Raw genomic sequence first — 16,717 nt, 5'->3', positions numbered from 1 at the left:
GGGGGAGATTTATCATCTTTTCCTTGGAACTCAGCCCTGATCTGAATCATGAAAAGCCACAGCTACTCTGTAATCTTAAAAAGTGTGCAGAAGAGCCATCACTCACATCACATCTAGTAAGCAATTCTAAGCAGGTATACTCAAAAGTAAGCCCCAAAGGGTTCAGTGGAGCAGGAACATGGCTTTAGCACTGTAACTACTTTTTTGGAAAGTACTCTTTTTGGAAAGATGCTACAAAATTAACAGGTTACCCTGAAGAAGCCTCTTGAAGAAACATGCAGGGAATTGGGGGGATTTTAACTGAGTAATAAAATATATTTTAACCTTATTTTGCACAATCTGGCCTTTTTTAACCAGCTGTAGACATTTAAGCATGATAGCAGGAACTAATGACTTTTTACTAAGGGCCTTGAGCTGCGGGAATGGGGAGATTGCAACTTGGCTGCTGCTGACTCACATCTCCTTGGTAACACCTAATAAAAGAAACAAGGGAGCCAACATCACTGCATTCAGCATTTTCCATTTCATTGACTGCAGCTTGCAAATGTCAGGGAAACACAGAAAGTGATGACGTCACATCACATTTTCCTTTGAGAAATGAAGTCCTCACAGTCAAAGGCTGCCAGACTACCTGCCCTTGTAAGAAGACCCTGAAGAGACCAGCTATTTAGGCTAAAGCCTGGTCAAGCTTCATTCAAAGCAATTTATTGCAGAGTAAGAGAATGAATAGCTGTGCATTTTTGTACCAGTTTTATTCTATTTTGAAATACTCCACTAGCAGAAACCAAGTTCTAGATTTTTTAATTTCATTCAATGGGCTTAGAATGATATAACTCAGCTTAGGTTTCCACTGTTGGTCTGTGTCAAAACTTACTGAATCCTAAGGCTCCAGGGCAGAATGCAAATTATTTACTAATGTGAACAGCATGATTGATTACTCAGCCTCATAAAAATATCTTATAGCAGATAATTTTATGTAGAGTTCTGGAAACAACCTATTCAAATATGCAAGCATTGTAAAAAAATAGCTAACAATACTTCTACATGTAAACTTTGTTTCCCACATACTATTGTGTTACCCTTCTGCAGGATCCAACTACCATATTATGCAAATGATGAATTCTATCTAGCATGCTGGGATGTGGACTGACATAGCATAGCTTGATCTTGTCAGATTTTGGTAGCTAAGCAGGGTCAGTACTTGGATGGGAAACCACCAAGGAAGTCTTTGCAGAGGAAGCATCTCTGCTTAATCACTTGCCTTGAAAACCACTTGGGATCACCATTAAGTTGACTGTGACTTGATGGAACTTTACATGCACACACACAACTAGCATGCTACTATTCACAGTTTCAGGGTGCCTGTCAGGTCTTTAATGTGACTGATAGGCATATGTGCAGATCATTAATAATTCTAACACATTCCACAGAGGTTACTGGGAAGATGCAAATGAGTAGCAGCTATAGTTAAGTTATTGCCCAGGAAAAGTTCCTGAATATAAGACTGCCAATTGTAAATTCTGTTCCAACTGAAGTGACAGCGCCTTTGTACTCTCCCCTTTTAAAGAACGGTTTCACTAGTTATGCCCAAAGTGATGGAAGCAAATGCCTGTATGAACTCACTCTTCTGTTTTCCCTTATTAATATTGTTATGCCAGAAACGAAAAATTGTTACTAGGGATGTGCATTCAGATATATTTCACCCCCCCCCCAAAAAAAAATACATGAAAAACGCTTAGTAAGTAGTAAGTTTGAAAGATACCTCATTTAAGTTTTATAGAATTTGCTTATTGTGAGCAAATTAGTCACTGTTAGTAGAGACAATGTGATAGACTAAGTGGAATAAAAATTTAATATATACCAAGTGGAATTAATATTTAGTATATAGTAAGTTGAGAGAATAAAAGGACACAACCACTGACTCATGCTTTGAGATTACAAATCCAGCCATTTGAGCTTTATGAAACCAGGTAAAAAAAGTTAATAGCGTTATTTTGTTAAGCTTTTACTGTTCTCTATTTTCTGGTTAGAGTTTTCAGACTACCTTTACATCAAAAAAGATAGTTTAGTACTTGCTTAGCTATGTAATCCTGCCAAAGTTACTGCTGCATAATTCAATTGTGAATGCACTTGGCTTTTATGATTTTGCAGAACAGAACTCATAAATGTAAAACCTGTGGAACTACAGCCTGAAGCTTAATTTGGCCTCAATTCTGCAAATTCTTAGTTGTACTCTGGATCAGGCAGGGGTATAAAAGTTGTAATGTAAATGCTCCAAAGCAAGAGAAGGTGCAGTTCTGATTTGGCTGACTAACTGGGTCCTGCATATGCCACTGAAAAAGACACTGAACCTCTTCAGTAAGATTTTCACAGGGTACAAGTAATTAGAAGTCATTACAGGTTCATTACAGGTTCCAGTTACCTACCTTTCAAAACACTGCTGTCTCTTTGAAGGCAGAGCCTTATAGATACCAAGTGAACAGAAGGATAGACACTTAAACAAAACTATTTTTCCAAGTCCTTTCAGATCTTTAAAATCTTACGATTGAGTTCCTATTAGATCCCCTTTTTAATATTCCCCAATTAATTATTTCAGCTTAAGCAGTTTTTTTTAAAAAAGAAGTTTTTAAAAGAGCTCTCATTCTCTTCAACTTTTCTTCTCTTTACAAGCTCCTTTTAAAACTCTCCATGTGTTCTTCCTAGATTAGGTCATCTAAGGAAACAAATTGCCACATTCCTCAGTCTAGGACAAATATACAATATGCCTCAAAGGAGATTGCGGCAGCATTTGAGTTCCTCTTCCTGGTGATTTTTCACATCCTGGAGTTACTATGCTCATCCTTGACTTTCTTCCAGGAAGTGCTAGATCATCTGTTACAGGTGATGGCAACAGATTCCCAGGCTAGTCCTGAATGCATTGAGAAAACATTGGTGCCATTTAACATAATTATGTTGATAAGGAAGATGAGAAGTTTGACTTGTTTCCACCTGTGTGTCTCATAGTAAGTATTTTTGTAAAAGTCCAAGAAAAACACAAGTTTGTCTCAGTGTTGTTTTTCAGTTCTGTCTTTATAGCTTTCACAAATTTGTTAGGAAGGGGGAGATTAAAGGGACAGTTGCTGCTTTTTGTACCATATATATTCAACTTTTGGGCTCTTCTTTTTTGACTTGTTGAAAGGAATGTTCCCATATCCTGACCATGCTGACTTGTAAGTCTTGTTGATTCACTTGGACGTATGCCCAATAAATGTGTTGAAAGATGGTAGCCTTAATGAACAGGGTTTACTAGAAAACTACATTTAGTATAATTTTTAAATGGTAGTCTTGTCGAATCCTCTTGTAGTTTCCAAAATATGTGATCTTAATCTTTTGCAACATTAACCACATCCCTAGTTCTGTTTCCATTTGATATCTTATTTCTTTCCCTTAAAAAGAGCTTTCAGTACTGTGTCAGATTTTAGCTGACAAGTTCTGCCCTTGTCCTGGAATCTTAATAGCAGCACTTGTTAAATGAAATCTCTTCTGGGGGATTTGAGAAAATTTTAATTGTACTGTATTTGAGTTCAGAGTGTAGTTGCTGAAAATATACACAAGTGCCTCAGTTGTAACCTTACCTGAAATGTTGCCCAACTTAACACCAGCTGTAACAGTAAGTAGTGTTGATATGATGTCTTACTCCATTTAGAAACTGAGTAGAGCATGTAAATACTCCAAAGCAAAAGAAGGTGCAGTTCTGATTTGGCTGAACACACTACTCTGGGATTTAGAAACCTTTCCATTAATTCCAGATGTGTGTGAACTTGTATCTTCTTAGTGATGAGAGAAATGAGTCTTCTATATGATCAGGGACACTTCCATGTCTGAGGCATGGCAATGAAAATAAATGGTAGGGATGTCCTGTGGATTTGATCATTATTTCTAGTGCTAGTGGATCAAGTCATAGGACCATATACTGTGTGGAGTGCAGTGTGATCCAGCGTTGAGCAATGACTTGAGTGTCACAATAGAAGTGGGGTGAACTAAATTCAAATCTCCACTGGGCAATGAAGCTGAGTGTCTTTTGGCCTAAAATATGCCACTGGTTGTCATGATGGTAAAATGTAAGAAAAATGTTAGCCATCCTGAAGTCCCTGAAAAAGGGGAGAGTATAAAAGTGTGATAGATAAAAGCTGAACATTAAGGGCATGAATTAAGGGAGCTGAATATAAGGTTAAACACAAAGCGTTTCTGAGGCTCCGTCTGTACATGATAGATTACTCTGCTCCATTTTAAATAAGGTTCTTATCTTACCAAAATTGAGAAGATTCTGGATACATGCAAGTAAACACGCAAGTAACATCCCCTTCCTCGCTCCTTCGCCCATCCTATTGACTCAGCTGATTTTTAGATTGTGAACCTAAGTGTGTGTGTGGAGGGGTCCTCCTTACAAAACAGGTAACAACTTTAACCACTTTAATAGAGCAATGAATGGCAAACTGAATGACTTCAAATCCCTGCTCAACTCAAACTCATTAACTGGCCTTGAGCCAGTTAACCTGTTTACCAAAGCTACCCCACCAGTCTGTTCTAAAGAGAAAAGGAACAAGCATATGAGGACATATAACATTTTTTAAAAAAAAATGCGAGAATTTGGGTTTACATTACATATATTGTATCTATGCTGTATATAATTTTGATGCATGTTTACTCTGAACTGAGTGCAATGGAAATTACTTCCAAGTAAAATCACATAGGAGTGTAGCCTTAGGCTGAAACCCTTTGTGCTTCTGTGTGCTCACTAAATTTAGTAGAACTTTCTCTTCAGTATATTAGCATACAATAGAGCTGTTCTTTCTTTAAAACTCTGTGTCCTGTAGGTCTGAGGGCTGCCAAATGTTTAAGTATCCAGCGAGGGCTACTGATGGAACATTTGATTTGTGATGTTAGGACCTATACCTTTCTTTTGCTTTATGAGAATTAATCTAAAACACAATAATCCTACATTCATAAAGCAATTAATTTCTGCTAAGGATTATTTTGAAGATACCTCTGCTATAAAGTACAAACAGTTATACTTAATCAGATGTACAGCATATGAAACTGGCACATATATTGTCTGTATACATTTAGAAATGCAGTTTACTTTAGATTTGCATTTTCCTGGTTTACCCCCTCCCCCTTCTTGTTTTTGGTGCCAAATGTTCTTTATTTAAAGACAAAACAATGAGTGTGTGCTGAATATTGATGAACTTAATCCTTTTGAGGATTACCATTTTTTGTACCCCCTCAGAATACAAATGCCTTGTTTAATGTAGACCAGTGTGCTGAATCATCTGTAACATAATTAACCCTTTCTGCAAAGAATTTATCTGTGTATTTTTATATTATTTTATACTATAGCATCACTTCCCTGTGCTGTAGAATTCCATACATGATCTTAAGTGTGTACAGTGGTTCAAGTTATTTGCACAACTGCAACAATAACACACTTTAGCAAAAAGTGAATTATCAAAGCTGCCTAATCATTGTGATCCACAGTTTAACACCTTGTTCTGTTCTTCTGTAAATAATCAGGATGTAATTACTGGAACTTCAAGTTTAACATTCTTTTTCTTCTCTCTATCCCCCTCTGCTCCAGAACTTGAACTTTTGAAATCCTGAAATGCAAGACGTGTGGTGACAGACTGATCTTCCCAGACAGTACTATGCAGGAGTTTCAGCCTGTGCAGAAAGAAGTCTCCGTTGTCAAGGGATTATTATTCACATCTATCACAGATAACCGGGAGTGTAGCAGGCTGAGTCTGAAAAGGCAACGGTGCCATGAGCTACCATTGGAAGGAGCTGTCTGCAGCTCTTGGTGCTCTACTGAGCATGTCCCAGAGGAGTCCTATGTTAGCAGCACATTATGCAAAAAGGCAGCTCGAGCAGCTGGGAGAGAGGCAGAGCAAGCCTTTGCTCCACTTGCATCACGGCCGCTTGAAAACAAGCCTGGATTACTCGATGGGCTCTCGCTGCCAGGCCAGCTGAATGAAGCCGAGCGGCATGGCTTGATTTCTGACGTAGCAGGATTGCTAAACAACATGGGGAATCAGGATGGAAAGCTGAAGAGAAATGCAGGTGATGTGCATGAAGGAGGCGAGGATGCTTCTGGGCCTAGGGATGCAGAAGGCACAAAGAAGGGATCAGGAAGCAAAAAGGGACTGGGGAGGTACGGCAAAGGGGGTGAATCCGGCAAAAAGAAGGGAAAGTCAGAGTCCAGGGCATCTGTGTTTTCCAATCTAAGGATCAGAAAAAATCTGTCCAAGGCTAAAGATGGAAACAGCAGCTCGAGAGAGGATGTTTTAGAAAGCCAGGCCTCACAAACGGGAGAGCTGGACAGCGCTCATTCAATTCTTACCAAAACTCCTGATATAAGCATTTCTGCTGATGAAGCGGGGCTCTCGGACACAGATGTGGAACATTTTGAGATTACAAATGAAACTCGTCCAGCTGCTGCTGAACCGCAGGATGGACAAAGGACCAGCTCCGGCTCGGATACGGATATATACAGTTTCCATTCAGCTACTGAACAAGAGGATTTGCTTTCTGATATCCAGCAGGCTATTAGACTGCAACTGCAGCAGCAGCAGGGGGCAATTAACATTGGAACGGAGCAGCATGGCACCAAAACAATGGATCTACACATGGCTAATTCTCAAGCTACCCCCTTAGATTTTGAAAGGTTTCTTTCAGTAAGCAGCGACAAAGACAGCAGTCCAGATACTGAGCAGGCTGTCTCGGCAAAATCGGAAATTGCAGGATATATCCTCGCTTGTGATGCTGAAGTGAAGGAAGAGGCAAATAACATGGGATTTCCCTACAGTAGTGTGTTTGATACAGAGGACCACAGGCGATTGCCAGAGGAGCAAGAGCAACCTGCTGGTGAAGTAAAAGATCTCATCCTTTCAAATGCTACAGTGACTGAAAATGGGACTCTGCTAGGCAGTTCTGTGTTTAATTTTCCATCCCCAGTGGGAGAGTCAGAGACTGAAGTAATAGATATTGAATCTGCAGGTTCAGGAATAGGGGGTAATATAGCAGATGCAGACCACATTCAGGTTGATGGAGCCAAAGAAAGAAAATCTAGTGTGTCCAAGAAGAATGGATTTTTCATTAAAAATGGTACTTTCCCCTCCGAGGACAGCCCAAGCAGTCCTGCGCTTAGTTCCAAATGTTTCAAGTCTTATCCTCCCATAAACCCATGTTACATCAAAACTACCACAAGGCAGCTGAGTTCTCCAAACCATTCACCTTCTCTCTCCCCATCCCAGAGTCCACTTTTTAAAAGGAGGCGTGAGTCCTCTCACCGAAAAGAGAGCAACTCAACCAAGAAGCAGAGGTCAGCTAGTTTGGCCAGTTCATTCAGCCGCTCAGCAGACTGGACAGATGAAATTTCGGATCATCGAGGTGAAATAGCTCACAAGTCAGGGTCTGCAGACTTCTTGGAGTACAGGAGGATAAGAGATGGCTTTTTAGGAGAGAGAATGTCTTTGAATAATTCAAGAAAGTCCTCAGGGATGACGCTTTCAAGTGACACCTTCCCCAATGTGTTCAGAGGTGAGTGATATAAATAAACAGTTGCTGGGCATTCAGGTGTGGAAAGTAGGCGTGAAGAGTAGTGGTAGTAATAGGTCTTTTCTCAGTTAATTTCCACTTACATTCAAATTGATACCCCAACCTCTTGAAATATCTGAGTACTTATGCATGTGGGTTGTTCTGTGACTTCAGTGGAAATGAATGCATGGATAAGGTTGCAATATTTATTTAGAATTGCCTTGCCTGGGGTATTTTCAAAGTATTTAGCATGCAACTTATACAGAAGGTATTTTTCAGTCAGTGGTGTGAAATATATATGGAGGTTTGTGTGCACAATGATGACTAGAATGCCATTTAATGTTTAGAGCAATTTATAGTATTGCTGCAGTTGTTTTAAATATGCAGTAAGCAAAGTGGGCCATATTACAAACTAACTCTAGTGGAGGTAAAGTGGCTGTAAACAGAAAAACTGAAGTCTAACATTTTGTCTGGGTGGACAAGCTGTCACTTGATCATTTTCAATTCCAGTGATATCCAATACGCTAAAAGTCGTCTGTGTTAGGTCCATAAAATGCATCTGGCCCACTAGAATATTTCTGCTATCTTGTGCTGCCCAGTGCTGTGACTGTGAAACAACTTGCTTGTGGACTGGTCATTTGATGGGGGAGGCAGCTTTTCCATCAGACCAGATGTGGCCCTTATGTTCTCTTCTTCAGTAGACTACAGTCCATTGGTTGGGATAGTCAGGATTATTGCGCACCCTAATTTTCACTTTTCCTTCACTAGTATTGTTAGTTTGCAGAGTTTTGCTGCCATAAAAACAAGTTGATTGACTAATGTTTGCTCTTCTGAGTGGTCATGAATATGAATGGAAGTTGTAATAGTTATGGGAAAAAACTTCATTAAAAACTTGATTTATTTCCCTTAATTCTTTTGTTAAGCTGAACTGTTAACTTCAAAAATATTATTAATAGCAAAAAAAAAAAAGGAAAGTGAGAAAACAGTTTGGTTAGCTTAAGTTCACCCTGACATGGATGGCCAATCCTCACCTTGTAAAATCTTGGAAGTTAAGAAGTTTGTTAGTACTTGGATGAGAGACCATGGAGGAAGACCAAGATTGCTACTCAGAGTCAGGCAATGACAAACAAGCTCTGTTTGTTTCTTGCCTTGAAAATCCGACAGGGTCACCAAAAAGAAGCTGCAACTTGATGGCACTTTTTTTTGTTTTTTTGTTGGTTTGTTGTTTTTACTTAAGTTCATTATGACAAAATTGTTAATGTATGCTGCGATTTAGATTTCACTGAAGTCAAGCGGTAGAACTCTCTAACTTTAAAGTGTTGCACTAGGAAGACTTGTGTTCAAATCCCCATTTAGTTACGTAGCTCTCGGAATGTCCTTGGACTGGTCACAACCTCTGAATCTAACTTTCCTTATCTGTCTTTGTTTTAAGTGAATTTTTATCTCACCCTTCCTTTAAAGAACTCAGAGTGGCATACATGGGTTTCTTTTTCTTCATTTAATCCTCAAAAGAACCCTGTTGGATAGGTCACTCTGAAAAAGAGTGATTGGCCCCAGGTTACTCAGTCTCATGTCAACCAGGATTTTGATGATAAACTGAGATCATCCCATATATGCTGCCCTGTACTTCTTGAATAAAGATTGGAGTGGGACATAGTCTGGCTTTAATTCTCAAAAGTAACATATGTAGCTAAATGGGTACAGAAGTCTGGTGTATGCCCCCTTAAAATCATTATCAAATATCTACATATGGCAAATACCAACACAATCACTCGTTCAGAATCAGTGAGGCCTCTTGAAAATTAATTTGTGGTGTCCTAACTTCTGAAAGTTGCAAAATAGAATCCCTAGATCTGGGAATATAAAATTTAGGAAAATAGTTCTCAACAATCATGAGAACATAAGAAAGACCCTGCTGGATCAGACCAGAGTCCATTTAGTCCAGCACTCTGCTACTCGCAGTGGCCTACCAGATGCCCTTGGGAGCTCACATGCAGGATGTGAAAGCAATGGCCTTCTGCTACTCCCGAGCACCTGGTCTGCTAAGGTATTTGCAATCTCTGATCAAGGAGGATCAAGATTGGAGCCATAGATCGACTTCTCCATAAATCTGTCCAAGTCCCTTTTAAAGCTATCCAGGTTAGTGGCCATCACCACCTCCTGTGGCAGCATATTCCAAACATCATGAAGAAATGTTGCATGAAGAAATGTTTCCTTTTATTAGTCCTAATTCTTCCCCTCAGCATTTTCAATGTATGCCCCCGGTTTTAGTTTGTGAGAAAGAGAGAAAAATTTATCTCTGTCGACATTTTTTACCCCATGCATAATTTTATAGACTTCAATCATATCCCCCCACAGACATCTCCTCTCCAAACTGAGGAGTCCCAAACACTGCAGCCTCTCCTCATCCTGCTATAGTAGCATTCAGTTACGACTAGAATTCATATTGATAATTTAAACTTTGGTGTTTGTGTTTATAAACTACATCTTAATGTTGATTATGATGCCTTTAAACTTCACTGATATATTGTAGTGTAAGTCTATGTGGACTGGAGTCCTCTTCATCAGGTGCATTTAGTGAATTCTCAGTCTACAGAGAAAGATATGTACAAATGCAGAGGGGAGGGGGGAATTGTGGACATTGGATTAAAAGGCTCATGCAATGCACACAAACTTAGTGATTTTCCAACTTATATACAGAACCTAGGCCACGTTGTCCTTGGCAACTAGGCAACGATAAGCTCCCCTTTTAAGGAAATATCAACACATGATGCTGCAGAACTCTCTTATGCAGCATCTTTCAAAGGGAGAAGGCTGCTAACTCCCTGGCCTTAAAACTAGTCCATTGAATAAGGAAGGAGCAGCAACAAGAATTGCCTGGGTAGGGGGGAAAGGACTGAATCATCTCATTCCTGTGCTACCCCTGCCCACAGGGGTAATTTGCTTTTCTATTTTAATTGTGAATTGCTTGGTTATTGCAAACCAGCTTAGGAACCATTACGACAGAAAGGGAGTGTATAAGGAGAGCAGCAATTATAATAAGTCACAGATGATTTCTGTTGCATTTCATGCTCTTATAACCCTGTCATTCACATTTTAATTTTTTTTCTGTGTCTATAAATCTATAGACTGAGATTTCACTTCATGCTTCTGTGGGTGCTAGCTCACAACAGCTTTTGCAGCTATCACACTGTTAATTTTTAAGATGCCACAAGACTCCATTTTGCGTTTGCTGAAACTAACATTAGTTCCCACCCCTCAATCAGAATCTGCAACTTATACCAGTTGCCAAGATGTGCATAGTGAAAGATGTGCTGGTGTGCTTCAAGGCATAAATTAAATTAAGTCTCATGTCAGAGCATAGTCTCCCTGCCTCTCACAAGCACAAAGGAGATCTTCTGGCCTGGCTCTTTTCCAGTCAGCTAATGCAACAGGTTAGGTGTTTTCCAATGCTTTCTCCTCTTGCTATGGAAGTAAAGCACCTCAGTTGCTTCTGTGATGAGAGCACTTGGGGAAAACACACTTGTATTCTCTCTCTTGCTATACAATGTGAATAGAATGGAAATGACTAGGAGTCTTGCTCTAGAGTTAATCTTGCATATGCCTGAGACAATGAATTTAAGGGGAAGAAACTATAGGCAACTGTCCAAGCATGCCTCCGGTTGGTGGATACATAATTCACGGATTAGCCACACATTTACCTAGAACAGGTTTTTCTAACCATTTGGGGGACATCTGGGGCTGTAGAAAAATCTAAAATGTTAGAATAATGCATTGGGGGTTAGATTTTCTCCTCCCTTCATTAAATAATTACCTGTGAGGATCCCTGTGGTGGCTGCTTCTGCTGTGGTGACACTCAGAACCTGGCATCTGCTTTGGCAGTGTGGGGAAAACCTCAGCAGGCCTGAAAAAGAGAGAGAGAGAGAGAGAGAGAGAGAGAGGTGGGAGCAAACTGGCTATTGAATTTTTAGAATCCCACCACTGCTTGGGAGATCTACTGTGAAACCAGGCGATAAAGGCCCTAGTTGGAGGTTGGCAACACTAAAAGGAGAGAAGGAAACAGAATAAGGGGATGGCTATGGTGACTTTCAGGAAAAAGAAAAAGGAAATAGTGGGGGAGGGGAAAGAAATGAGATCCTCCTAAAAGTTTTTTTGAGTTCTCACTTGTAATCTACAATTATATAAGATTTAAAAACCCTTTTCTTACATAAAATCCTTTGATCTGCCCAACTATATTTTAACAATTATGCACAGCATTTTAAAAAGCTCTTTCTAGTGCCTCGCTGGCTGATGTTATGATAAAACCGAAGCACAACTCTCTCTCTCCAGAAGGATGGCTAGGACTTCTGTTCCATGAATGCATTTCTTTCAGCATCTTGAACATTGTTTTCTTTCCTAAGACTTTGTTTTCCTATTTTTCTCCAATCACTGACTTACTGTAATTGTGAAATCAGCATATTGCTTTTGTACCAATAGCTCTGACCCTACAATAAATATTATTGCATACCTGTATCAGTCGAGGGTGAAACTTGAGGCTTTATCTTTTGGTTTACTCAGTACTCTTCTCATGAAAGATCTGCAATTGCTGAAGACAAGCAACTGTTTTCCTGAGTGATTTCAGAAAAGTAAACTGTATCATGTAAAAGGAGATAACTCCCCTTTCAGTCACTATGGAAGTGGGGTGGGTGGGAATTAACTGTACTCATGAAACAGAAAAGTGTTCTTGGTGTTTTTACAATGCAGAGCTACAAACATTCTGTAATGCATCCTTTTAGCCCAAATCTGCAGGCCTAAATAAAGTTTTTAAAAATGGCTACCAGAAAGTTGATTCTAATAGGATAAAGTCACCTAGTCACTAAGGGCTGCAAAGAGGCATAGACCCAGGGCCAGTGGGGAGAAGCTCCTGTGCTCCATGATGCAACTGGCTAGTTATTGAGTACTGGACTAGGATCAAGGAGACCAGATTCAAATCTCCTGGGAAGTTTGTTATGTGATGTCAGGCTTCTCTGTCTTTCTCTCTGCCCTCCCCCCCTCAGGGTAGCCTACTTTTAAGAGGTAATGGTTGTGAGGATAAAACAGGTGGGGAGAATAATGTTGTATGCTCCTTTGGGGAGTGTGCAGCATTGGGGAGAAATAATTAATCCAAATAATTAGAAGGCTCCAGACCCACCCATGTTATAGCCCCTGGAAGCAGACTGCTAGTGTAACCTCAGCTTGTGGGTTCTGTGGGGCAGTACTTGGAAGGAGTTGCAAAGAACCAAATTTAAACAAAACAGTTTACTTTACTTAACAAATAACACTTTTAAAACATTTAACATTTACACTTTGCAGTCCTGTTAAGTTTGCATTTTCAAGTCCTTATTTACAGTCTACTGATATTGCCAAGTCCAATTCTTCTTTGCTGGTGGTTGGTTTTGAAGAGACTTCACTGAAGGCTTATTGGTGAATGGGCTTCCAAGATGATGAAGAGTTCCCAGAAAACTCTCCCACCATTTACATACACAAAACCCTGAAACAATAAATTCCTAACATTTACAATATAGCAAAAAAAATAAAACTCCCTTCCACTAGTTCCCCACAACATTTGCAGTTACCTTAAACAAGGTGTTAAGGGCTTAATACAAATCAATCAAAGGTCCCAGCCTGGTAGTCTCGCTTCCTCCAACCTCATGAGTTCTGCAGCATTCTACTTCATTTCAGACTCCACCCCTTTCTGGGTCATCCCATTCTGACACAGGGGTTACACTAGCATATTCCTCTCCCCCCTCTCCCTCTTATTTTGGGCAGATACTGCCCAAGAATCCTATGTGCCTCAAAGAGTACACTGCATACACTGGCTGAGTGCCCTTCCTCTCAAGGGAAAGTACTCCTTTATTGCTTGAAACTTCCATTCTATCTGGGGCAACTTCAGCATCTAAAAGAACCCTGGCTGACCTCAAAGGCATTCATGCTTAACCTTTAGCAGAGGTAGGGAAGGTGATCAAGAACCACAGAGGAAGACTGGATTCTGTCTATTTGTGACCATTTTGCGGAGGGAGTTTAAACCTTAGCAAAGAAGTTGTGCCTATGCCAAGCCCTAGCTGGTCACTGAACTTTGTGAAAATTCACAATGGGGAATGAAAGCAATAAACAAATTCTTGACATTTTCTTTCTGGAATTAATGTGTAACAGAATTATAGACACAAGTACAAAATAAAGGAAGATCTTTGTTTCCCAGTGTACAGATTTCACTAGCTGAGAGGAAATATAATTAATGAAAGGAACTATCGACTGTTCATTACTGCCATTCTATGCCATCCAGCCCGCATCTGAGTTGATAACCTTTCCCCAGGGAGTATATGTGCTCAAATACATGAGATGGTGGGAACTATAAAAGGGGTTTTTAGCACACTTTTCCTTTAAAAATCAGCTATGCAGGGGCCCAAGTCTGAAGAGAAAGAGGTCTGCATGAATGGAACTTCTCATCTCTCACATAGTTGAGCCCAAATTGGTTGAGTGGGCCAACAATTGGAGAGTATTTATCCACCTCCCATAAGTATGCTGAAAACAAAGAGAAAGAAGATTACTGCTGCAGGTTTTTGTCTTCTTACTGTTTCTGTCATGCCCCCACTGAAGCCTTTATTATTTTCATTATTTTGTATCAGTTTCCCATAGCATAGGTTTAGTCCTCTGAATAGTCTCCAAAGGGAGGGAATTTTAGTTAGCCACTGTCCCTTTAAGAAGTTTCCCAAGAGGCAGTATTTTTTTAATTGCCCAGTAATCCCCCTGTTCAGTCAGTTCAGTTCAGTACAGGTGCCTGAGGAGTCAGAGGAGGGGCAGCCGAGGGAAGTATTTTCAATTTAAGTCAAAGGTATTACAAGAGAGCACAAAGTTGAGGTTTACAGAGAATAGTAGCCAGATAAAGAGACTCAAGGGAACTTAAAGAAGTGGACTTTCCTGGAAGCTGTCAGAAAGAACAAAAGTCTACAGCTTCTACTGTCCAGTCAAGCAAGTACTTTATTTTGGGCAGACCCTGGGAGGACTTAGGGTCTCCATTCTTCTAAATATTAAACCTTTTGTTTGAACTGCTGAACCTTGCTTGTGACTCTCCCACTCTGTTCTGGCTGGGCACAGGGCACCAGAAACAGTTTGCCTGGGGAACAGAACAGTTTCCATAATAACATTATTTTGTATAAATAATTTGTATTCCATCCCTGTAGGAACAGAGATGGAGGCAGCTAAATGTGGATTGAGAGTGGGGCTGGTGGATTTCCTACCCTTTTCACCTTAATTCAGCCACAGTTGAAAATTGAGGGCTTGTTCTCAAACTGGTTTAGGCCTAAATTAGTTCAGAAAATTAATTTTATCTGGTTTCTGGCAGTCTTACCAATTTGACTTGTGTTTTTCTCTTTTTGTTTCAATTATGAAGGAAAAAATAAAACCTACCCGGATCCACCAAACTCCTGGTGGCCAAATCCAGCTCCTGTTGCCCATTGCCACTCAGAGAAACTTGGTGTATTCACCAAAAGTTGATACAGGTAAACCCAAAAAGTTTCTGGTGATTCCTCAGCTTCCAGTGAATATACCACCAGTTTCCAGGCACTTCCTAGCAACCCTAACTCTATTTCCAAATGAATATATATAGGCCTCAAGTTCTCTGTTAAGCCTATTGAAACAGATACCATAAATCTAAGCATATATTCTGTGAAAACAGGTTATATTAACAAAAGGAGGCAATTTTGCTATTACCACTACCAGAATCCCATTAGAAAGCATCATTACTAATGTTGAATCAGTGATTTGTCATCTCATCTGAGGTAGCACGGAGGAAGTAAGAGGCACCTGCCATATGTTGTCCTCTTTGGCAATGCCTTATACTGGCTCCATCTTCTGGCTTACTGCCCAGCCCCTCTGGCAATAGCAGGACTGAAACCACTCATAGGGAATTTAAGTTGACTCTATTTTTAAGATTCTGTACGCTGCTATTGATTTTAAGGCTTGTAATTGTGTTTTAAATTATTGTTGGATATTATGTGTTGTGTTGTAAACCACCTAGAGCCCTCCAGGGATGAGGCGGTCTATGAAATCCAAATTAATAATAATAATAATAATGAGGAGGAGGAGGAGAAGCGGGGGGGGGGGGAGGGACCAGCAAAGATTCTGTGAATGGAAAACTTCTCTCCAGTAACATAACAAGGAAAGAAAGAAAAGCCATTAAGGATCTCAATTCTGATTCAGAAATCATCATTCTCCCAGCAGACAAAGGCAATGCCACGGTAATTCTGAAAACAGAGCAATACAAAGAAAAAAAATCAAACAACCTCTGGATTCTACAACATACAAAAAACTGAAACTGGACCCTAATAACAAAATCACCAGGAAAACCAACACCAAACCATCCAAACCATCAAGAACTCCTCGATTCATCCTAACACATGCCAACATTTATGCAAATCAGAAGTTCTCCCTCCTAGACTTTATGGACTGCCAAAAATCCACAAGGACTCCACTCCGCTCAGACACATTGTGAGTGCCATCGGATCCCCTCATATGATTTGGCAAAGTTTCTGGCTGCGCAGTTACAAATCCATATTGGATTTACCACACACTACATTAAGGACTCAGCCTATTTCATAGAAAAAATCAGCAGCCTCAAACTCAATCCCGATGACAAACTGATCAGTTTTGATGTGGTCTCCCTATTCACCAAGGTCCCCATAGCAGACACCAGCACATACATCAACCGGATTTTCCCTAAGGACACCACAGCTCTGTTTCAACATTGCCTTACTACAAGCTACTTCCAATGGGATGAGTTCTACAAACAGAGAGATGGGGTAGCCATGGGTAGCCCTGTAATAGCAAATTTTTACATGGAACACTTTTATTTTATTTATTTGTTTTATTTATTCAATTTATATACTGCCCTCTTTCTAGGGGCTCAGGGCGGTTTACATCAATAAATACATTAAAAACATTAACCAACTACCAACATACTAAAACAGTGGTGGCAAACCTTTGGCACTCCAGATGTTATGGACTACCATTCCCATCAGCCCCTGCCATGCTGGCAGGGGCTGATGGGAATGGTAGTCCATAACATCTGGAGTGCCAAAGGTTTGCCACCACGGTACTAAAACATTTCACCCTCACAAACTTAAAACCT

At 40.1% G+C, this 16,717-nt stretch overlaps 1 protein-coding gene across 3 annotated transcripts in view; it reads left to right on the top strand.

Moving 5' to 3' along the window:
- Positions 1 to 5,878: 5,878 nt before the first annotated feature.
- The window catches only part of FMN2 (formin 2), a 103,394-nt gene continuing 92,555 nt past the window's right edge, over positions 5,879 to 16,717 (top strand). For 2 of the 3 annotated variants that reach the window (XM_048485575.1, XM_048485567.1), the window contains exon 1: positions 5,880 to 7,575. In XM_048485575.1, coding sequence (XP_048341532.1) covers positions 6,060 to 7,575 — 1,516 coding nt within the window. In that variant the 5' untranslated portion in view covers positions 5,880 to 6,059. Of the gene's footprint in view, positions 7,576 to 16,717 lie in introns of all 3 variants that reach the window. The other variant, XR_007243578.1, reaches the window with a different exon arrangement.

This window comes from Sphaerodactylus townsendi, linkage group LG01, assembly GCF_021028975.2.
Source record: "Sphaerodactylus townsendi isolate TG3544 linkage group LG01, MPM_Stown_v2.3, whole genome shotgun sequence".
Lineage (NCBI taxonomy): Eukaryota > Metazoa > Chordata > Lepidosauria > Squamata > Sphaerodactylidae > Sphaerodactylus > Sphaerodactylus townsendi.
This window is presented reverse-complemented; position numbering and strand designations above follow the sequence as displayed.